Source organism: Meriones unguiculatus, chromosome X (genome assembly GCF_030254825.1).
Source record: "Meriones unguiculatus strain TT.TT164.6M chromosome X, Bangor_MerUng_6.1, whole genome shotgun sequence".
Lineage (NCBI taxonomy): Eukaryota > Metazoa > Chordata > Mammalia > Rodentia > Muridae > Meriones > Meriones unguiculatus.
The window spans coordinates 38,392,141-38,416,207 of NC_083369.1; the positions used below are offsets into that span (position 1 = coordinate 38,392,141).

Sequence of the window (24,067 nt, forward strand, 5' to 3'; positions counted from 1 at the left end):
AACTTCCTCTGCGTCATTAAAAAAAAAAAAAAAAAAAAAAAAAATTGTGATTCAACTAATTTGCTAGATTTTTCTAGAACTCTAAAACTCTTTGTCTAAATATTATTTCTCCTCCTAACCTTTCCTAAGTGAATGCTGTTATTAATTGTACCCTGAGATTTAATTTTATTTATGACTAGAGATGGCTAGTTTTTGATGAGGCATGACGGTGTAGTTTTGGCTTTGCTTCTAGAATTCACATCGTAGGTGAATGCCACTGTAACTCTAGCCAAATCACTGCCCACCTCTACCCTTGTTTTCTCTAAATTAGACGTTCCTAAGGGAGAGGAGATAATTATTGCCCATTGCAATCTTCCTGTGATAAGCAGAGGGACGGAACCTAGGAATCCATCGCCAGGAGAATGGATAAAATGTAATATGTTTTAGATGGATTATTAGAATGAGCTTGATCTGTGTATAACAACATGGCTGGATCTCTCAAAAACATAATGTTGATTGAAAAAAGAAACAGAACAAGATTTATAGTACAATACTTTTATGTAAATTAAAACACATCAATACCATGTATTTTCCACAGATACACATAAGTAAATAAACACATGAACTGTGGTTTGGAAAGACACACATCAAGTACAGAAGAGTGGTGCCTGTGTGGGGTGGAGAAGAATGGGATCTGGCATGGGTGATGAAGGGGACAAAATAAAATAAAAAAAAGGGCCTTGCATGGATCAATGATGATATAGTGTGCCAAGAACTGAGTAATATGGCCAGCTCAATTCTGTGCACCTGAGGGAATAAGTAAACCAATAGTAAATTAAATGAGTGATAAGAAGTAGGACAGCCGGGTAGATCCCCAGACTCGGGCTTTTTCTTTATGTCATCTTTCCTTCTGAATTTAGTCAAAGTTCAACAGAGTCCCAGCTGTATACAGTGGAACCTTCAGAAGACCTCCCAGTTCAGACTGAGCAGTTCCTCTAACAGCTATTACCTTGCAAGGGACCATTTCTTAATCCCATTGCCTCCATGTTTGACCCCTCCTCCATTCCAAGTTCCTATTTCCATGGTAGTCCAATTTCAGAAATACCTTGTTTGAATTTTGGGGTGGGGATGGAATCTGCAGACGTTGGGAAGAAATGGGTTTCTAAAGCACCCTCTCCCCACCTGATGTTCAGAAGCTGGGCCAAGAGAAGACAACCTTATGAGGTGGAATTTGACCCCATTGACACACACATACATACAATTTCAAGGTCCATCTCCTAAGCACTCTAGTTCCTGCTGCAGGCACATACTAAGTTTTGTCTCTTCTCCTTGGTGTGTGTGTGTGTGTGTGTGTGTGTGTGTGTGTGTGTACTGTTTCCTCATATAGGGTATTTGCTCACATATGTGTACCAGACAAGTTTTCCTCAATATTTAGGAACCCACACACAGTCACACAAACATCACTATCTCACTCAGTCATACCTCCCCGCATGTGATCATACAGATAGAATACACAGACATAGACATGCACACACACGCACACACACACAAATGCACAGAGAAAGAGAGAGAAAAAACATCCAATATAACATTGTTCATTCCACTTTTTCCATTTACAAAATCCAATGGTGAATCCAGGCAGTTAGAAAAAGGAAATGGAGGAAAACCCTCCTGAGTCTACCCTATTTGCCCTCCCACCTTGGTCTTTGCATCCCAGCCCTCAGAAAGGCATTCCTATCATCATCACTGAGAGAATAGCCCCACCCCAAAGACACATTCCCAGCCTCCCAACTCCTCTGGCTAGCTTTTCCAGGGCCACTCCTCACCCAGGGTCATCAATATCTCTTTTGCCTAGAGTGCCCCCTTCATTGCTTTTGGGTCAAGGCTTCCTCAGTTCAGGGGCTTTCTTGGGGTAGAGGTGGAGTTTAGGACAGGAAGGAAAGGGGATGGAGAGATCACTGCCCCAAACTTAGACAAAGAGTTTCAATTTGTCTCACCAGTCCATAGAGCTGCTTCAAAGTAAGCCCAGAGTGGTCTCTGTCCATGGAAAAAGAGGCTTTGGATCTTCTACCTGTGAAATTTGGGTGTAGTCTGCTCCACTTTGGGCATAGGTAAGGATGGAGGGAGAAAATAACTTCTGGGAAGGATGTTTGGAAGGGCCACCAAGAGGTCAAGCAGGAATGGACTCAATTCCACAGTGCCTTGAAGTTTGTATCACTATTGGTTTCCAAGGCTTCCAAAGAATTTTCATTTTTAGAGGAGTAGTGTGAACCCAATGGTGGGGTTTAATTTAGCTCTGACCCCAGGGTCTGCACTCGAGCTACTCTGGGGAGTTCAACTATCTCCCTATACTTCTGTGGATGACTTCCACTGTCAGCATATACCCACAACATCTTTAGTGGGGACTGAAGTGGAAATATATTCCTAGGAAGAAAGTTTAGGGGAGCCAAGAGGAAGCTTGAGTGTATGTAGCTAAGTTTGGTATATTCTGGTTGAGGAGCACATCTCCCATTCTGCTCTTCATCTAGCAGGGGCACATCATGGAGGCCCTTCTTTGTATGTTCTTGGCTTCTCAAACAGAGCCTCAAGAAACACCTGAGAAGTCTGGACATGGTAGGGAGGGACTGGAGACCTGGCTAGGGATCAAGGTTTGCTAAAAACAACATTGCATACAAACTAACAATTTAAACATCCTTGCTCCCCAAGAATGCAGCATCCCATTTGGTCCCTCTTCTCTGAAGCCGTAAGTCAATATTTCCTAAACATCCAGGTCTTATTAAAGGATTTGGAAGGGAAGGGAATGGGATCCCAAAGGGCAATATGATCTCTGGAAATCTATTTTACAGGAGAAATTTCCCATTTCTTGACAATGTCAAAAGGAGGGACATTTAAGCAAGAAAGCCTGTTTCCTCAGCTGTTGTTAAAAACCCTGCATTTTCACTTTGTTTTTTTTTTTTGTTGTTGTTGTTTTTTTCTTTCTTTCTTTCTTTCTTTCTTTCTTTCTTTCTTTTTTTTTTTTTTTTTTTTTTTTTTTTACTGAACCATTATTTTAGAAAGATAGGAGAGGGGAGAGGGAAAGGAAGGCAGGGAGGGTATGGGAATAGGAGATTGTGGAAGTGGAGAAGGAAGCTGTGGGACAAGCCCCACAAAACTAGAAATGCCCCTTTTCCAGTTCCTCACCCAGTTCCCAACAGTAGGGAGGTATTGGCAAAATGCCTCAGGTATGGATGGTTTAAGAGCCTGGGCTGAAGCTCAAAAAAGAAGGCTTCTGTCTGGGTCCCACCCTTCCCTTGGTGTTGGCCCCAGAATGGTGATCACGACTTTTCCCCTGCCTATTACCTACTGGCTTGCTTTACATGACACAGTAGGGTTCTCTGGGGGCTGGGGCACCTCCTGTGCCCCAGCAAGGGGCATGAGTCCTCAGGCACTTCTTGAGGTCCTTGTTAAGCAGGAAGCAGACGATTGGGTTGACGGCAGCCTGGGCGAAGCTCATCCAAACAGCAGTGGCCAGGTAGCGGTGGGGCACAGCGCAGGCTTTCACAAACACTCGCCAGTAACAAGCCACGATGTATGGTGACCAGAGGAGCAGGAAGAGCAGCGTAATCGCGTAGAACATTCGGCCCAGCTGCTTTTCACCCTTGACCTCGTCCATGCCCAGTAGCCGCCGGCTAGCTGCATGCCCATTCTGCCGGATACCCAGCAGAGTTGGAGGCATGGGTCCACGGCCAAAGCCAGCAATCCAGTTGGCAGCAGCCTGGCCGGTAGCCCCAGGGCCATGGAATGTCCAGTTTTGGCTGATGGCTGGCACCATCTGCACTGGCTTCATCTTGCGGTGACGATACTCGAAGAGTAGCAGCTTGCCATAGACAGCATGTGTGGCTGCCATGAGCACAGCCAACATAAGCATAAAGCCCAATGTGTCATTTGCTTTGAAGTAGCGATGCTCAAAGATGCACTGGTCCTCCTCTCGGATAAACTTGTACGTGCCCACATCAAAGACAGGTGGGAAAGCCATGGCCACAGATAAGGTCCAGGCCATGCAGATGACAGCTGCGCATGTCCAGAGTGTCATGCGTTTGGCATAGAAGCGGTGGTGGGCGATGGCCATGTAGCGGGTGACGCTGATGCAGAACAGCATGAAGGCCGCATGGAAGCAAAAGAGCACAGCCATAAAGGCCACAATCTTACAGCTGAGTGCACTGAAGGTCCATGAGGAGCCATGGCGCACAGAAGCCAGTACAAAGGGGAAGCAGATGGCAGAGCGTATGCCATCAGCTAGGCACAGGTCCAACAGAAAGTAGTAAGGAGCCTTGTGCAGGGCACGTTCCTTGAGCACCAGTAGGGACAAGATGGCATTGCCTGCCAGGCTTACACACATGATCAGTCCCAGTAGCACCAGCTTCACATAAGCCGACGCTGATGGCAGGGACAATGCGCCGCTCACCTCCTCGGGCTCTCCGGTGGTGTTGGCCATACTGAGGGGCAAGGGCCCCCAACCCTAGAGGGTCGGCCAGTCCAGTATTTGATGTGCCCTGGGGGACTCCATCTGTTGTCTTGCTGAGCTACACCTGCAAATGGGGACAATGGAGGAAGATACAGACAGAGAGACAGAGTAATGAGTGTAGGAGACAGAAAAATGCAGCGACAGAGTAGTAAATAATGAGACTGAAAAATGATGAAAAAGGTATAAATGGATAGAAAGCACAGAAACGGAAGGGATGGAACAGGATGAGCAGGGAGGGAGAAATGGATGAGAAAGAAACAGAGAGGGCAGTTTAGTGTGTCTATGGGCCCTTCCCACGGACTCCCCAGCTACTTCTGGTCCTCCTCTTTTTGCTGGGAATGTTTTATGTCTCCTAATGTTCTCACATTCCTCTTTCTTCCTCCACTGGAGGGACTATAGGGTTGTCGATGTTGGTGAAACTCTTATTCCCTTTCACAAGCCTTAAGGTTGTATTCAAGAATTTCTTTTTTGTTAAACTGCTACCCATAATCTAGTACAATTATGTACACACGCTTGTGTACACACACACACACACACACACACACACACCTCACCTAAGACTTTTACATACTACTAATCCCAATTATAATATGCTCATTCTTTTCTATTGTATTTCATGTTTTGTTTTGTTAAACTATTGACAGCCACTCATTAATTTTCTTTCTGTCTTTTTCTCTCTTTCCCATTTCCTGCTTACTCTCTTACTTTTTTTTTTTTCTTTTTTGCTATACTGGGGATTGAATTAAGGGCCACAGGCCTAATAGGCAAGAGCTCTACCAATGAGCCAAATCCCTAAACCTCCTTTAAAATTTACTTTTTAAACTTTTGTAGTAGGGTATTGTGGAGTTGAACAGGCTGGCTATGAACATTTTCCAGAGCCCAGGTAGGCCTTGAACTTGGGATAATCCTGCCTCAGACTCCCTTGTGCTAGGATTACAGCTCTACGCCATCATGCCTAGCAAAATGTCTCTGTTCATGGTCAGGAATATGTGCAGTATGCTCTGTGAGTAGTGAGAAGACTAATGTTAAGTAGAGCATTTCAGACACACAGTGGTAGGCACGCAGAAGACCAAAGTTATAGGCCTAGGGATTATGATGAGGCCTCTGGTTTTTATGTCGTACGAATGTAGGATTATGTATGAATATAAAAATATAGGTATGCTTGTTGTATTGGTTCACTGAAAAAATATTTCTTTACTTTAGGTCATGTACTGTTTTAGGCACTGAGGATATAGTTGTGAATCAGACAGATGAAAGATTCCTACTCTAGCACTTTGGAGGCAGAGGCAGGTAGATCCCTGAGTTCTAGGCCAGCTTCGTCTACAGAGTGAGTTCCAGGACATCCAAGGCTACACAGAGAAACCCTTTCTCAAAAACAAAACAAAAAACAAATCCACTACTACCAACAAAAAAGATCAGTACTCTTGTATAATTGACATTCTAGGCAATAAAAAGGAGACATATGTGAAGTTAGTATATCAGATGATGACAATATTCTAAAATATAATCATAGAGTAGGGGAAGAGGATTTAAAGCTCTAGAGGTGAGGAGGGTATTGCAGTCTTTGACGAGGTGGTTAGGGAAGGCATCACAAAGAAGGAGTCATCTAAGCAAACAGGTGAGGAGGTAAGTTCTGTGGCTGTTAGGGAGAAGAAAACTCTAGGCAGAAAAAAACAGTCAGAACAAAGGCCCCGAGATGGAGCAAAAAGCAAGGAAGCCATGGTAGGTGGAATACTGAGCAAGGGGCAAGTGTTAGGTGCCGTCAGAGAGTTGGCAAGGATGTATCAAAGAGTCCATAGTAAGGACTTTTGATTCAGAATTACTTGGGAGGGTTTTGAACAGAGATAGGATGTGATTCCAGTTCAGAGTTGAATAAGATTCTATTTGTTGCTGTGAGAATAGGGTATGCTACATAAAGGTAGCTACGGGGAGGGTAGGGAAGTTCATTAGTAATGCAGGTAAGAGGTCATAGCATCTCCATGCCCTTTTCCTTTCTCACAAGAATTTCTCCTAACTATATCATTTACTTTTTGAATTTAGGGTATTACTTGCCTCATCTTATTAAAACAGAAGCTTCACAAGGGCATGGTAAGTCCCATCCCCTCTAAGAGATCACTAACATGTCCAAAGTAGGTTCCTGGTGAAAACATGACAAGTTAGTTGGCTGAAGAAATAAAATGAATGGTGGGGTGCCTAGGAATGGACTGGGGGACATGGTAGGGAGATGGGTCTTGAAGTGGATGTCTTCTTGCTAACTCTTTCTTAGTAGAGTTGGCTCCTTTGCATTGTTATCTAGATCAATATGGTCTAAACTGTCACCTAAAAGCAGTGATTTTTTTTGACAGAACAATACATGGTATAGCCAATGGCCTACTTAAAAAGAGAGTATGTTAGGGCAGGGGTTGGAGAGAAACACACACAGTCAGATCTCTTAAAGTCCCTCAAGACCTGATATCTCCCACCCTTCCCAAAACTGCAGACATCCCTCCACTGTGTATGTGCAAAGGTGCACACACAATATGCCTTAGCTTTAATGGTAAGCAGGGGGTACTAGGTGTAGAGGCAGAGTGATTGTAAGAGGTAGTCAGATACACAGGGAGTGACAAAGTAAGTGAGTCATTGTGTGACAGGGAGATGGTGACAGGACGAAAGAGAAAAACAGAAAAAGAACAAGGGAACAGATAGAAATGGAGAAAAAGAATGGAGAATGACTTAAAAGAGACATATAGATTGCATAGAGCAACAGTGAGTGAGTAGGAGAGGAGACAGAAAGGGTGAATAGGGACAAACCACAGGACAAACTAACAAAACCATCTAGAACACAGCTCCTACACCTTGGGTTGTAGCTCCCTCTGGGGTTACAGAACTGAATGTGGATGTTAAGGAATTTTACAAAATTTGTGGATGTGTAATGACCAACATTTAATTCAAAATCAAAGGTTCAGTGAACCCCACATATTTCTAGCAGCAGTTGCTTGTGTTGCATTATACGTATGTTACTGAGGCCGTGGTTTTGAGCATACGCATACTTTGCACTGCACATGCCACCATACAGCCCAATGACAACATGCTAACTGAGCTACTTCAGCTAAGACTTGACACTACTGTATGCTGTGAGTCGCAGTGTCTCTGATGTACATGCAGTTTTTTTTCTTTTATAAAATGTAATTGTTTAAGTACAGAAAATAAAAACTTTTAATCCTTTCCTACTGTCATGGAAGTATCAAATTAGTATGCCAATATATTTTATTGAATTGGAAAGTCTGATTTTAAAAAAATGCCATTCCAGCTGGATCTCTGTGAGTTTAAAGCCAGCCTTGTCTATGCAGAAAATTTCAAGGACTGTCAGAGCTTACATAGAGAGACCCCATCTCAAATACCCCACCTCACCCCCTAAAATAAAAAAAATAAAAAAAATTGACATCTGAAATGCTGATTTGAGTATCCTAAAAAAATTATTAGATGAATTTTGGGTTGGGAATAGGACAGAATTTCCAACAATTTTTGAAATGCCCCTAACCATTTTCTACTAAGTGTTTAAATGAAATGAGGTTCTCAGCAGTGGCAGCTATAACATCAAGATACCAGTCAACTCTTAAAAACATTGAATATTCTTTATATGTTTCGGTATCCAATAGTCTGAAAAGATTTAATTATTTATGTAAAAAAAAAAGTGCATCCATCTCAGCATGCAAATTTACTTTTGTCCTTAATAAATAGAAAAATTATATGTATGACTGAGAATTGTTTCAGATAAATTTGTTAATAGTACATAGTTGATTTCTACACTTATTTTATATAACTATATACCTGGGGTTGCATAAAAATTTTCTTAAGTGAAGGGAGGTCATCAGTAGAAAAAAAATTCAAGGAACCCTGATGCAGAAGGCTTGGGAGAGATGAGAAGGCAGTGAGAAACAGGTAGACACAGAGACAAAGCACATAAACATGCAGAGAGCGACACATACTAGCCTGAGAGGTAAATAATGTGTAGCTTAGGATCTCAGTGAAGACAAGCATTAAAGTTAAAACCAACTCCCCCATCAAAACAAACAAACAAACACAAAAAACTTCTAAAAACACAGCTTCATGGACAGCAGTATACACACACACACACACACACACACACACACACGCACGCACGCACGCACGCACGCACGCACGCACGCACGCACACACGCACACACGCACGCACACACTGCGCCAGAGGTGTGCTGTGCAGGCATAGATGGAGATAGTTCTTGTACCCAGCTTAGTGCCAGGGCTCTGTCCTTTACAAAGGCATTACTGCCCCCTAGGGGACATTTTGGAAATCTACAGGAACGGAGTGGGGAGGGGAGGGGGGAAAAGGGGGTTGGGATGGGATGGGATGGGGTGGATGGAGTTTGCCTCATGTTAGGGTGCAAGATGTCCTAATATTTAGAGGTGAAGAGAGAGTATGCATCACTTAGTGACATGTAGGGCAGTCTGGCATTATTCATACATGTCCTGCAACTCCTAGGATTTTGAGATTATATTTAGTTGAGCTTAGAATCTTTTATTAATATAAATGAAGTTTTTTTTCTTCTAGTTTTAGCATACCTGAAATGTGGATGTCATGTGAATCAAGGGGAGACTGTATTTTGCTTTTCAGTGCACTTCATTAGTTTGTGAAATCCCAATATGAAGCTTCTGCCTATCATTTTCCTGTATTTTGTGTACCTGACTTTTCTTCTGAACTGCATTTACTTATTATAAGCATTTTTAAATCTTCAACTATTTTCTTGAATCCCCTGAAGAGTGCCACACCCAACCATTTTTGTAAATAAATCATTATAAATCATTTATTTATATTATAGTTCATTATATATATATAATGAAAGTAAGGTATGAGCTTCTTTTGAAAGGACATGTGCAGAAATATATTGTCTACACACTCCATTTCCAGATAAAAAACGAATTTTATGTGACAAGTTTGTTACATAAAAGGCACATTAAGTGAGGGCTAAGAATTGGTTACCAATGTAGATACACTGACACACTGTTTCACATACACATATTTAATGGCTCACAACCATGCCTCCCTTTAGAGTTCTCCTAATACACACATACCACACACACAGTCACACATGTCACACACACCCACACACATGCCACACATACTCAAACACATACACGCTCAACCACATGCACACTCAAATACAAAGCAAATCTACTGTCACTTTACATAGACTACTAAATATCCACTGAACTGATATATCCGATTGCTTAAATACTTCCACATATTCAAATTTTCACAACAGCATAACACATATACACATATACAAACACTGTTACAAAACTAACATTCAGATTAGATATCACTCACACCATCAAATTCACAAACACTTGAAATGTGCTCCCCAGGTATGTATACACAGATAAAACACCTCTGGGATACCAGATATATTTGAAGGCAAGTAAAAAATTGCTCACATATAAGAATATCCTCTAGCACAAAGAAACTAACTTACCTCCCCTCATGTGGATTAAGTACACTTAGCAATGCAGATATCCTGGCTCATATATGCACCTTTCTATTAATATATAAACTCTCACTGATTTATGGAAGTGTAAGAGCTTTAACATATCCAGAAAAGAATAGGGAGGCTTACATGCTCTCTCTCACACACTTCAGCAACGTGCCGAGTGCAACTAAACACAGAGACAAAAACTCACTTGCATATGCAGACACTTGCACATGGGCAAATGTGTGTAAACATACTAATTTGCTCTTACACACATAACTGATATACACATCCAACAACAGGTATAATATAAATCTGCTCCTGTGCTGAAATCAGCGAACCTTGCTGGTTTATGTGGAAACATGAGTAGAGCTACCTGGCCGGTAGGTACTTGCTTCACCAGGAAGCTTGAGGAAGAACAGGTACAGGAGGCTGTGCCAAGAAGTCTACTGTATTTCAGTAGCGTTTTATTAAAACCATCCCAGACAGTTTGATTATTACCTTCCACTTATTTATCACAAGTGAGGTTTTTGTTTGGCCTATATCTATGTGTATGGTGGTTTTTTTTTAATGTGCTCTTGTTCTTACTTTTTCTCACCTACAAAACTAGAAAAGTTGGGGGCTGTTGGGTGGCTCAGTGGTAGTGTATTTGTAGTATGCCTATGATTATAAGAGATATAGGGAAGAGGATAGAAAAGGAAGAGGAGGACAAGGAAGGAGCATTTTGTGATTATTGCTATGGACCACAGTTTGCTTATCTCTTCTCCAAAAGTGGTTGGGAGTAGAAGTGCATCAGACACTAGACTCTTTCTGGTTCTGGAATATTTGTGTAGATACAGTGCATCATCTTTGGGACCTAAATCCAAACACGCAGTTCATTTGTGTTTTGTATCTACCTTACATATGGAATAAAGGTTAATTTTAAGCACTATATTAGTGTGTCTAAATTTTGTCTGTGACCTGTCCCAAGATAGTGGGTGGGAAATTTACCACTTGTGGCATCCTGTCAGCATTAAAAAAATTCAGATTGTGGAACATTTCAGATTTCAGATTTTGGATTATGTATTGTATTTGGTGTTCTTAAAGAGAATATACTTACTTAGTTAATTTTCTTGATTGTTATTTCTTTATAAAAAGAACTCTTTATAAGAGTGATTTCAAACATAAAAACGCAAGATGGAACACCACAGTGAACCTTGGTAGACTCCATGTCCAGATACACCAATTATGAACTCAGAGGTCAGTCTTCTTCTGCCCATAGCTCTATCCACTTCTCTTAACCATCAGTTTTGTAAGCCATAATTACTATACTACTTCACCCATAAACATTTCATTATCTGTTTTTAAAAGATGAGGATTTTTCTGTAAACATCATAACAAAATATTCTTATTTTAAAAGTGTATTTATTGATTTATTCACTAATGGTATCTGCCGTCTCCTTCAATAAAAATATATAAGGGCTGGGCATGTAGCTTAATGGTAGGTAGAATGCTGGCTTACCATGTATGAGGCCTGGGGGTACTGGTGAGGGAGATAATAAAGGAGGGAAGAAGGAGGAAGGAAAGAGGGAGGGAGGAATGGAGAGAAAGAGAGAGAGAGAGAGAGGGAGAGAGACACACAGAGAGATATGTTGATTTGGATTTTTTTTTTCAAACAAAGTCTAGGTAGCTATGGATGACCTCATAATCACCATGTTCACTACATGAACATGTTGACCTTAAACTCCTAATAATCCTCCTGCTTCAGCCTCCTTAGTACTGGGATTTTAGGCATAAACCACCATACCGTTTAAGATTCAGATTTATAAAAAAAAAGCACTTGGGGCTGGAGAGATGGCTCATACTGGTAGCAATAAGTGGACTCTGAGTTAAAAAAAAAAAAGATAGCACAGAGCTGGAAAGTTGGTACAGAGATAATGAACACCTGTTGCTCTTGGAGCGGGTTTGGTTTTCAGTACCCACATTATGGTTCACAATCATCTGGAACTCCAGTTCCAGGAGATCTGACACTCTATCACCCTTGTGGGCACCAGGTATTCACATAATACACACACACACACACACACACACACACACACGCATACATGCATGCAATACACACACGTGTGCAGGGAAAACACACACATAAAATAAAATCAACAAATCTAAAATAAAAACTTTAAAGAAATTGGAAGTACAAATTAAGGAACCAAGATATTTTATGAAATAATTGGACTATCCTTTTTGTTGTTGTTGACTATTCTTATACAGGGCTCAGTCTGCTTGTGACAGGATTGCAAGGTTAACAAGAAAAGCTTAGCCAAATTTTACATTGTAGCATTCTTCAGGGAAATTGTCGACAATGTATTTGGGATGGGTGAGATAAAAAGAATAGGCAAAGGGAAAGTTACAATTACTGCTAATAGGAGTCACACTGGTGACAGGTTAGAGGTGGCACTAACCGAAGAAAACCTGTTGAACTGATAGGAGTTTCTTTATATATTGATTGATGGATGTTGTCCATATATGCTTAATCTATAGTTCTAATCAGACACCCTGAAGAGAAATGCAATTAGAAGAAAAAAAAAACCTAAGGTTAATATGTGCAAAATATTCATGGGGCTATTTTGAAGTCGTATGGGAATAGCATAGGTCTATGGATTGATGCTAGTGTTCTTGTTTTTTGTTTTGTTTAGAGGCAAGGTTCCATTATATAGCCTTCACTGGCCTGGAGCTCTATATGTAGACCGGCTTGGATACTAGTGTTGTGATGACAAGATAGTTTTGATAATACCAGATTCACTTCTAAAACTTTATAAGTATAATTTCTACAATACACGATGAACTAACTAAATGATTAATTTAACTAAAATGTTGATGATGAATAAACAACACTGTTCCCATGTATCTTTTAGTTTTCTGTGAAGAATTGAAACCATACAGGTTTTTCTGTTTTAAATCTAAGTGTGTAAGAATTTTGTTAAAAAAAAATATTCTGAGGGGTGGTAAGATGGCTCAGAAGGTAAAAGCAGTTTCTATCAAGCCTGAAGCTCTGAGTTCCATTCCTGGGACTCACGTGGTTGAGAGAATGTACTCCTGAAAGTTGTCCTGTGACTTCCATATATGCTGAGTGGCATGTGTGAACCACCCCTGTCCCTGCCAGATAATAAATAAAATGTTATTTTGTAAAAGTATCGTAAGCTAAAAGGAGCATTCAGTTACTTCTCTGTGTGTGTTCCTTTTGCAGATTTGATACTCACTGGCTTCAACCTATCTCTCCTTGAACATATGAGAATAGAATTACATGAAAAACCAACAGCCATCTTTGTTTTTTTTTTTTTTTTTTTTTTTTTCAATCAGGGTATTACGCAGTCCTTCTTGGTCTAGAACACTCTAAGTAAATGAAGATAACCTTGAACTTCTGAACCTCCTGTCTCCACTACCCCAGTGCTAGGATGTTGGGGATTGAATTCAGTACTTTGTGCATGCTAGGTGAGCACCATGCCAACTAAGCTACATGCCCAGCATGCCATTGCAGACACTTACAATACTATATATCAGCAGGCAACACTGACATGGCATATAGATTCAAAGTAAAACTTCAAGTTAGGAAAATGGAGGTTAGGTATGGCTCTTGGAGTGATGTCTACTTGGTGTTGCAATCTGAATGAATATGTACAGAGCCAAGTCTATGTCTACTTAGAAGAAATCTTTCATCTTCATTTTGAGTATCTCCAAATGAAAACTATGTGTTAGATTAAAACTTTATGAGCACTTGTTACAAGAATTTTATGTCGGGGGGTGGGCACAAGTGTGGAGGTGAGAGGACAATCCTTGCTTTGCACTTTGAGACAGGGTCTTTATTGTTTCTTGCTGTCTATGTCATACTAGCTGGTTCTAAGACTTCTGGGGAGTTCTCCTGTCTCCACTTCCCGTCTCAGGTAGGTGCACTGGGATTACATACACACACTTCAAGTAGGCTCTGGGTTCCTGAACTTGTGTTTTAATGCTTGCATGTAATTTTTTTTAAAGGAGGCTTTGCTGACCTGCAGAATCATACACATACATCTGTATTCCATACATTCAAGTGAATTATGAAAGAAATTAGGGCTAAGTGTGCCTGAGCCATCTCCTTGGTTACCTTATAGTGAGAGACCAAGGTAAAAGTTTATATGTGGCCAAACCGTATGCTATTACTTGATCCTTGCTTGTTGTTTGGAGTTTTCATCAAGAAATATATTTACTGAAGTGGTTTACCAAATCCATCTAAAAATAAGCAAAAAAAAAAAAAAGAAAAGAAAAAGAAAAAAAACAAAAACAACAACAACAAAAAACCACAATATAACAAGCCACGCTAGTCATGACCAAAGGCTCACAAAGAGTGGCTCCTCATGCTGATCCCCATGGATTCCTATCAGGAAACTTAAAAAGTTATAGTGTGAGCTGAGTATAGTGGCATACACCTTTAATCCCAGCACTCAGGAGGCCAACCTGGTTTACATAGCTAACCACAGGCTGGCCAATGCTAAATAGTGGATCCTGTCTCAAAAAAAAAAAAAAAAAAAAAAAAAAAAAAGTTATACTCTGAGATGGGTGTGGTCCACGTCTGAAAACACATTTGGGAGGAAGAAACAAGTTTTTATTTTGTTTTGTTTGTTTCTTTTTTGAGGGGACAGGGTCTCACCATGTGGCTCTAACAATACTGGAACTCACTATGTAGACCAGACAGAGCTCAAATGCAGAGATCTACCTGCCTCTGCCTCCCAAGCACTCGGATTAAAAAGGTGCACCCTACCACACCGTGCTAGGAAGAGCAAATTTGAAGCCAGCTTGAGCTACACAGTGATCTCTAGACCAGCAAGACCCTGTTTCAGAAAAAGAAAGAGAAGAGAGAAGGAAAGGAAGGGAGAGAAGGAGGAAACAAGAAAAGGTGTTATGCTTTGAGAAGAGAACTCTGGTGTGTCATGAACTAATCTGCAAAAAGATTTTATTTGAAAGATGTATACAAATTCAGTACCTAATAAATCCCCTAACTTTTCAGTTTTTCCTTATAATTGTATAATATGAAGAAAATGTAAGGAATTTCTTTTCATTCAGCTCCTGTACCTTTAAATAGTCTTTAGTTTACTCATGTGCCATACAGATTTTACTTTCTTTGGATGTTGACTGGTGTGCATGCTCTAAAATGCTCACATCTAGTCATATAGCATGTAAACATGAACACACACAGATAAATATATGGTGGATATGGGCACATGGACATTCAAATCTGCACTCATATTCAGAGTTAAATCAGCAGGTAAAATACAGTTAGGTTCTCTCTCTGTCTCTCTCCCTCACAAATGTGGATGTAATTTTGTGCCCATTCAACAGCAAATCACTCAAGGGTATACAACATACAGACATTGGCATAGGCAGAGACACATTCACTATTCAAAATCAAACAAGTCTACTTGCATGGACTTACATTCTCAGACAGTCCTGCTTGTGCAGGCATCAGAATTGACATTCAGACAGGGGTCAAGTCTTGCTCATGCCCTACAGATCCATCCAGACTTTCTTTACCTCACACTGGTTCATACACTAAAACATTGGAGATACTACATTTACATTTTATTTTAAAGAATATTTATTTATGGATGTTCATATGTACTCCAGGCACACACACAAAAAGTAAAAACAAAAACAAACAAACAAATAAAACAACCAACTTTCAGAGTTCTATCTTTCTACCATGTAGGTACCAGGTATTGAACTCAGGCTGTTTGCCCTGATGGCAAGTAACTTTGTCTACTGAGCCATCTTACTGGTCCCAAACTTATTTAATAACAAGCCACTCTCACAAATCTGCCCGAGTCATTTACACATAGCATCGACATACTTGCAGGCATATTATTCAGGCTCATAGCTGCACAGAGAGGCAATCAAGCAGATGAAACAATGCAGACTCATGCATCCCAAACCCACATAACCACTGAGGCTTAGAAACACATAAACACAAATCTTCACATGCACACACATTGATTCACACATGCACATTATACCCTCATTCAACAAAACAGATGTGCACATTCATCACATATAAATGAATATCAGCCTTCTGAATTTGACACACAGAACAGAGACCCACATGCACACATGTACATACTGGCAACTATAAGCCTAGTTTCATAGTCAGATAACAATACAGTGGCATGTGTGTACACAAAATCATCTTTACATATGTATGTACCTGCATTCTCACAGATACTATACATTATCACACCTATGGGTGTGTACTCATATTACCTAGTGATGTGTATGCTAGCAAACATACACAAGGAGATCAATGTGCTTCCACTTACCCTTGAGCACATTCTTTCTCACACATCAATGTTTCTATATGAACACTGAGATACTTTGTAACTATCAACTGATTTTCAGGTACAAGTACACTCTTACCTAGAAAGAGACTAAACTCATTTTTTAAACATACACATGGGCACATATAATGAAGCAAATATGCATGTAGAAACCTCCTTGGTAGCTGTAGATGAATGTACAGTGTTAGCCTTTAGGACAGGGATAATTGTAACAGGTATATACAGATGATACAGACAGGTAATATACCGTTGTTACCTGGAATAAGTAATTCCTCAAGAGAAGGCTCATTAGGTGCTAGGCACTGTTCCAAACACTCTTAGTGTATTAACTCATCCTATCCTAACATTACAAGATAGGTAGTTTTATTTCTTCCATTTTACAGATGAGAGACTGGGGCTTTATTGAGGTTATGGGATTTACTCAAAACCACACAGCTCATAAACAGTAAACCCAAAGGCTGCTCTAGAGACCTTGCAGACCCACTTTATTCACATTTAGAAATATATTTACCTCAAACATAAATTTAATAATATACATATATATTATTAAATATATATTCAAGCACATGCATGTATGTATATATATATTTCATATATATGTATATACTTCAGGCATGTGCATACACAAGCTGGTTCCCATTTACTAACACACTTAGGTACAAATGGTCATTCACACTGAGTTATGAATAAGTTCACATTACAGACATTTTAGCAGATATATATATATATGCTCAAGAAAATATATACACATGTGGTCACAATCAAAAACTTTACTCATAAATAATCACACTATTGAATACACAAAACATCAAGATACAGGACCTATAACATAGCCATATAAATCCGTGTTAGATATCTTCCCAACTGAAATGCACAGAGGCACACACTATCCAGATATACCTGCATGCTAGATTCACTCATCTCACATCAACATACATTTTTTTCTCACACACACACCACTTAGACTCGCTTCTCCCCATCTATCCAGAGAACCGTACATATCCTAGTTAGATATACCCACATTTTCACAAGCCCCAAACCCAGATATATACACATTCATTCTCCTTCTCACACACACCCCTCAGATACACCCACTTTCACACATATGCCCAACACCAATACACCCACACTTTCACACACATCCTATTTACATAATCCATTCTCATATATATGCACCTCAAATATACTTACACTTACAGTCACTCTATCCAATTAAAGTCACACTTACAGAATCTCCAACTTAGCATGCCCACACTCTTACATATAGTATTAAGATACACTTAAACTTACCCCCACCCCACCTTGGAGGCCTCATACCTGTCTTATGTGTACCTACATTCTGTTTCAAATGCACACTATCAAAACACTTCCAAAGTGAAACATGTACCCTCCAAAAGCACCATACTTAGATACAACACCTAGATATATTCAAGGTTTCCAAAGCCAAATATATGTCCACAGACACATATACACACAAACACATATCACCCAGATTCTAACCTAACGTGATTCATACAGTCATACTTTCTGTTTGTTTCTTTGTCTTGTCTCTCTCTATCGCTTACACACACACACACACACACACACAGAGTCATCTAAGTATATCCATGCTCACTATTCAAACATACCTACATTCAAATCCATTCTATTCCAAACACACCCACACGTTGTCTCACACACAGTCACACTCAAAAATTCAAATAAAACACATAGACACATGCACCCAAGTATTATGAAATGCGGTTACTCACGCATACCATACTCAGATATGCAATTACACCAAACTAGACATCGTATTAATGTACCCATTCACCTATGCACAGTCTTGTGTGTGAATATAATACACTGTGCTATCAACCCCACAGTCATATTAACAAATGTCGTCCAATGTGCACATAGAAAATATTTTTCATTTATTCCAGTGTGCCTATTTATACTGATATTTCTTTGAATAGATATGAACACATAACATAGGCTTGTTTATGTGCACGCAAACATGCACATGTAGATATAGACATAATGAAAAATGTTAAAGAATCTATACAGACTTTCACACATAGGCCTATTCACACAAATATATGAGAGATACATCCATAACACATATAAACATGTTCACACACACACACCCTATCCTATATGCATGGAACATATGTACTTGTTTTTATGCTCATACACATTATTTAGATGAACCCACACTGAGAGACACATGTGGGAAACAGGAATAAACACAATCAGATCCACCTTGGCATCCATTTGGTTGGACATGTAGATTTAGACATCCACATACATATAACCAGACATGTGTGTTCAAAGACAAATTGATACTACACACACACACACACACACACACACACACATACACACACAAACATTCAACAGGCCTAATACAGGCTCAGAGAAATACTACTTGGGTCAGAATCAAACATGACCTTTGCTCACCCAGACATACATGCAAAACCATGCCCCTAGTACAGACAAACCTCTACAGACACCCACAGTATCCCATATGCCATGACATAGTCTGTTTGCACATACATAAACTCATATACACCTACAGTGCTGTGATGAGACATATATACACAAACTATACATGCAGTCATTTGTTTTCATGTATATGCTTAGTTTCAGGTCCAGTTGCCCCCGGGCAACAACAGGCTAGGTTTTCTCCCTTCCACATCAAATGATTCTTCAGGAAAGTCTACTTATGTCTAAAGGTCCCAGCCCTCCCTGTCCCTCAGAGGAAATCAGTTTTCAATCTCTCTCCTCGGCTGACCCCCATCCCTTTGGTATTCTACTTCATCTCCATACCTAGAAACCAGCTAGGAAATCCCACTCTCCCCAGTCCAGGGTCTAGACGGGCAAATTCTGCTACAGGTGTGGCTACTGCATGGACCACACCCCAGGTCTACTCAAAGCCCTATAATCTCAAAAGCTTCAGCCTTGTCTCCAGTCTCTGTCAATCACCGACCATAAGCCAAACTCTTGCTAATTTCCACTCAGCAGAGGGACATATACCAGGACCAGGAATTCTGCAGGCTGCAAGCCAGGCCTCTGCTGGCTCATAGTCTGGTTATGTGTGTGTGTGTGTGTGTGTACACAAATAGGGACAAGTGTAGGGAAAGAAGCCTGAGTAGGGTAGGAATGATTGTCCACAACTACATATCATTCCTTACAATTGAGAGGTAAGAGCACAAAGCTGTTCTACTTCCCTCCAGTTTCCACACTCCATCTTCCCATCTGCTGGCTTCCCTAGATCTCTACTGAGACCCCACAGAAAATGTGCTAAATCCTTCCCCTAATCAATAGCAATACTAATCATGATCAACCAGCAATAATATTGACCCTGACACTGCTCAGCGCCATCCTAGAAACACATTTAATTATTTGCATGCACCAGTTTATTTAATCCCTACACACATCCATGAAGAAAGGGTTACCAGTCTTTTTGACAAATGGGAAAACCAAGGTTCAACAAGTGACATGCCCCCACTAAAGTTGCGAGCTAGGAGTTAGGAGCCGTGTCCCTAGTAGAATCCATGTTCTCCATATACCAGGTTTTCCTGCACCTCCAGATACAGGGACCTCTGGCTACTGTGTCATAGATCTGGACATCCCAAACACAATATGGGTATCTGAAACAGAAACAGAGAGCCATGTGATAGAAGCCAGGGCCCACAGTATGGGGACCACTATGCTGTTCCTTCCCCTGTATATTGTCAAGCTCTCTCAGAGCCCAGGGCCTGAATGTGCTCCCTACCCCCACCTTACCTTCCTCTATTCCTATAGCAGCTTCCTCCCACTAGCTGGGACACATCTTCCAGGGTGAGTGAACAAAAGTATGTTACCTGTATGTAGAGACTGGGAAAAGAATAAAGGAAGGAATGAGAGGTGGTCTGCAGTAGGAGCAGCCTCCTCGTCATATGTCATATCTACCCACCTGCTTGCTGCCCAGGTTCTCTGTCTCTAGCTCTCTTACACACACACACACACACACACACACACACACACACACACACACACAAAGAGAGAGAGAGAGAGAGAGAGAGAGAGAGAGAGAGAGAGAGAGAGAGAGGGAGGGAGAGGAAGAGAGATCACAATTCTGCAAACAAGCCAAGGAATCTGGAGAAGGGTGAAGGAGGAAAGGAAGCTGCAGACATTGTGAGAACAAGGCTCAATGTGCTCCCAGGTACCCCTTCCACAGCTAACAACATAAGGAATGTTCTTGTGTCTAAACGTGACCATGAGGATGGAAACAGACCCTGTGAGGGGTTGGGGGTGGGGAAACAGGTGGTGGTTTCCTTTCTTATGGGACATTCAGGATTAAGAAAGATAAGCAGTCTTGGGGTTTGTGTTTGTTCATCATAGCCGGTGATGAAGCAGAGAGAGACTAACAGAGAGACGGGAAGCATGACAGTGATAGAGACTGAAATATGTGGGGAGACAGAAGAGAAGTCCCAGTTCCCCTCCTCCCCTGGCTCCTTCATGGAAGGATGCCGACTACTTACCTGGGTTCTCTTAGCAGAACTGTCTTGGAATTCAGGAAGGGGGCTCACTCTGTCTCATCCCTGATAAACCACAGCCCAAGCCACATTGTGGGACCCTCAGTGATCTGGCACCAGTGACACTCCTGCTTCTGTTGCCGTGGATACAGCCTCGTTGGTCTAAATCGCTGGCAGCAAGGGAAGCAGGTGCCAGAGGGGTGCACTTGGTAGAGCTGGAGATGTTGGGGAACACCAGGTGGACAGCACACAGCTTTGGGGTACCCAAGTAGTGGGCAGGTGGGGGTCCTGGTAGGTGACTCTCCCACTACACACTCCCATCCCCATCTTCATGCAACCGCCAATCTGGGAGGGGGCCAGCGCTGGCTCCGCTACTGGTCTGCCTGCCTAGCTGCCGGTTCCCCCCACCCCCCACCCAGTCTGCCTGCTGGCCTCAGCCTTTTGTCCTCAGAAGACACGGTCCCAGCGGGGCCTCTGCCAAGCTTCTAGCAGATGCTCAGGGTCCTGGACTCCTCCCTGGGAGCACAGGAGCCATGGCTTGGGAGGGTCCCAGGTTAGGGGCACATTCTCATCCAGGCTAACCCCACTCTCCGGAGGGCCTGGCGAGGATGGAGAAGAGGTGCAGATCCACAGCCAGAGGCAGCAGCAGAGGTGGTGTTGGGGAGGGGATGGACGCCAGAAAGTGGGGGAGGGGGAAAGGGAGAGAAAGGCTGGCCTGATGGCCGTGTCCCAGGTTTTAGATCCGGGTTGAGAAGGGTGGCTCAGAGCATCCAAAGGGGGTCCTGATGCGAGACGAAGGTACCGTGGACCTGCTGGAAGGAGCTTCCTGGCCCGGGAATCACTTCGCTTCACACAAATCCAGGTTCCATGATGCGGGGAACACCTAGCTTGGATAGGGTCTCAGTGAGGAGTCCTGGCCCCTTAGCTGGACCCTGTGTAGCCTGCTGGTCCTCCCCTCTCCTCGATTTGCACAGTCCCTGCCCAAGGGGCGGGTGGAGGAGGGAGGGAAGCAGGGAGAGCAAGGGAGGGAAGAAGGGAGGCTGAGCAGCCAGGAGACTCCCAGCCACCAGCAAGGTCCTCCCTGGGGCGGGGCGGCTGGGGTTGGGGGAGGGGGCTGGCGAGATCAGGAGAACTTGGCTGGCTGGCTGACTGAATGGGGATGCTTGGTGTGGTGGCTGTCCTTGCCAGGACAATAGGTGGCTGGCAAAATCAGGCTGAGGCCTCTCTGACTTGAGAGGCCTGTGTGGAGGTGAGGAGAAGTGGCCAGGAAAGGTTGCTGAGAAAGCAACTTGTTTAGGCTACTCAGAGAGGGCAGGGCTCAAAAAGTTCTAGGGTTTGGTTTGGACAAAGCGTCGGTGGAAGCTTCTCAGGTTTGGCAGGGAAGGCTTGGACGATAAGGTATATAACCTTATTTAGGGTGGGGTTTTATGAGTAGGCTCCGGAAGCTGGCTTGGAGATAGGTGAAGGAGGAGCACAGACACCCAGCTCAGAATCCCCGATAAGAGGATCTCCAATGCTACTTCTACTTTCTCTGGGCTAGAAGGCAGGTATGGACACAGACTTAAGGCTGTGTTCCAGGACAGCAGAAATCAAAAGATGAGAAGAATGCCCGGTGAACAGAAATGTGAAGACCAGGGAAAAAGTTTCTGTTTTGAATCGGTTTAAATTGGGACCAAATGGTACTGTCGTGGTTCCTCTAATTTATAGCATTCGATAATTCCAATTCTCTTGAGATAAAAACTGTATTTTGTTTTCTTTCCTCATTTGTTGGTTCATTCCTTAAACAGCTTCATGGAGGTCCAGTGCTGGGCTCAGATGACCTGGGTAAATCAAACTTGCTGCCTGCCCTTATGAAACCCATGATCTGCTATGGACCTGTGGGCCTGGAGGTCATGCCCCTGCATCTGGATCCCTCTGGGACCTGTGAAATGTACACCCCCAGGCCTGCTCTCTGGAAATATAAATCTGGTAGGTGGGAGAGGTGTGAAACATTTTTAGAAAACCTTTAGGTGGTTATTTTTATATCTCTGAATTTGGGCACCATGCTTTGGAAAGGGATAAAATCCTACGGACTGAACATAAATTCACAATGGAAATGAGAAAATACTTTGAGCTAATCGAGAACTAAAATTGTCACCTGAATTATTATGAGATGCTTCTGAGGCTGCGTGGAGGAAACATTTTGTAGCTTTAAATTCATATATATATTTAAAAAGAGGTTTTCTGTTTTAAGTTAGAAAAAGATAACAAATTACACTTAAAGAAAGAAAGCAAATGGTAGAATTGAGAGTAGAGAACAATGAAATAGAAAATAGAGCTACAACAGATAAGATCCACAAAGCTAAAGGTTCTTTGAAAAATCCTTGAGACATCATGATTCAGGAAATAAGAAAGCAAGTAAAAAGTATTGGAAACAAAGGGGGCACTACACTACATCACATTCAGTTAGACTGAGGGGATGTTAGATTTATAATTTTATGCTTGCAATTTTGAAATTTTTGATACAATGGAAACATTTTTGGAAGAAAAAATTTACTAAAAGTCACAGAAAATATAGAATATCTGAGCAATCATGTAATTATTAAAAAACTGAATTTATAATTTTAAAACTTTGTATGTAGAGATCTCTAGGAGGCTAGACAGATGGCCTCAGTAGACAATAACACTTGTACAACAAGCATGAAACCCTGAGTTCAAATCTGTGGCAACCATGTAAAAGCATGGGCATGGCTATGCCTGACTGTAACACTATCATTGTTAGGCAGAGGCAAGTGGATCCAGAGAACTTGCTGGTCACTCAGCCTAGTCAAAACACAGTGAACATCCAGTTCAGTGAGAAAGCCTTTCTCAGGGCATTTCTGTGGAGAACAATAAAGGAAAACATCTGATCTTCTGTTCTGGCCTCTGTGCACGTACACATTCACACATTCTCCAGAGACTCTCCAATAGTAAGTTCTGCAAAATCTTCAGAGAAAACTCCCACTAATTCCCTAATTTTATTACAAATTCTCGAAGGGACTGGAGAAAATTTATTGTTGTTCAACGGGTGCAAAAGAAAAGTACCTAAACAAACAAACAAAAAATCACAGCAAACTTAAGTTTTCTAAGAAGTTAATGAAGTTTATTAAAAATACCAGAGTTTCCAACATCATACTTTATGGGGAAATATTGAATGCTTCTTGTGCTGGTTAGCTCTTGCCAACTTGAGAGTCACTTAGAAAGAGTGAACTTCAATTAGGGAATTGTGTTTAGCACATT

General features: G+C 41.6%; 1 protein-coding gene across 3 annotated transcripts; it reads right to left on the reverse strand.

The window, feature by feature from the left end:
- Positions 1-414: 414 nt before the first annotated feature.
- On the reverse strand, positions 415-21,816 carry Gpr173 (G protein-coupled receptor 173). 3 transcript variants are annotated; one of them, XR_002477441.2, is made up of 3 exons: positions 20,816-21,801; positions 20,079-20,168; positions 16,775-19,942 (listed from the first exon to the last, which is right to left on the reverse strand). XR_002477441.2 is itself a non-coding variant. In XM_060375146.1 (2 exons), the coding sequence occupies exon 2, from the start codon at positions 4,451-4,453 to the stop codon at positions 3,332-3,334; it is 1,122 nt and encodes a 373-aa protein (XP_060231129.1). In that variant the 5' UTR covers positions 4,454-4,644; positions 20,816-21,816; the 3' UTR covers positions 415-3,331. The 3 variants fall into 3 exon arrangements, 2 of the variants coding, with proteins under 2 accessions (XP_060231129.1, XP_021519783.1); XM_060375146.1 differs by lacking the exons at positions 16,775-19,942; positions 20,079-20,168 and adding an exon at positions 415-4,644 and having other exon boundaries at positions 20,816-21,816; XM_021664108.2 differs by lacking the exons at positions 16,775-19,942; positions 20,079-20,168 and adding an exon at positions 415-4,547 and having other exon boundaries at positions 20,816-21,814.
- Positions 21,817-24,067: the final 2,251 nt, after the last annotated feature.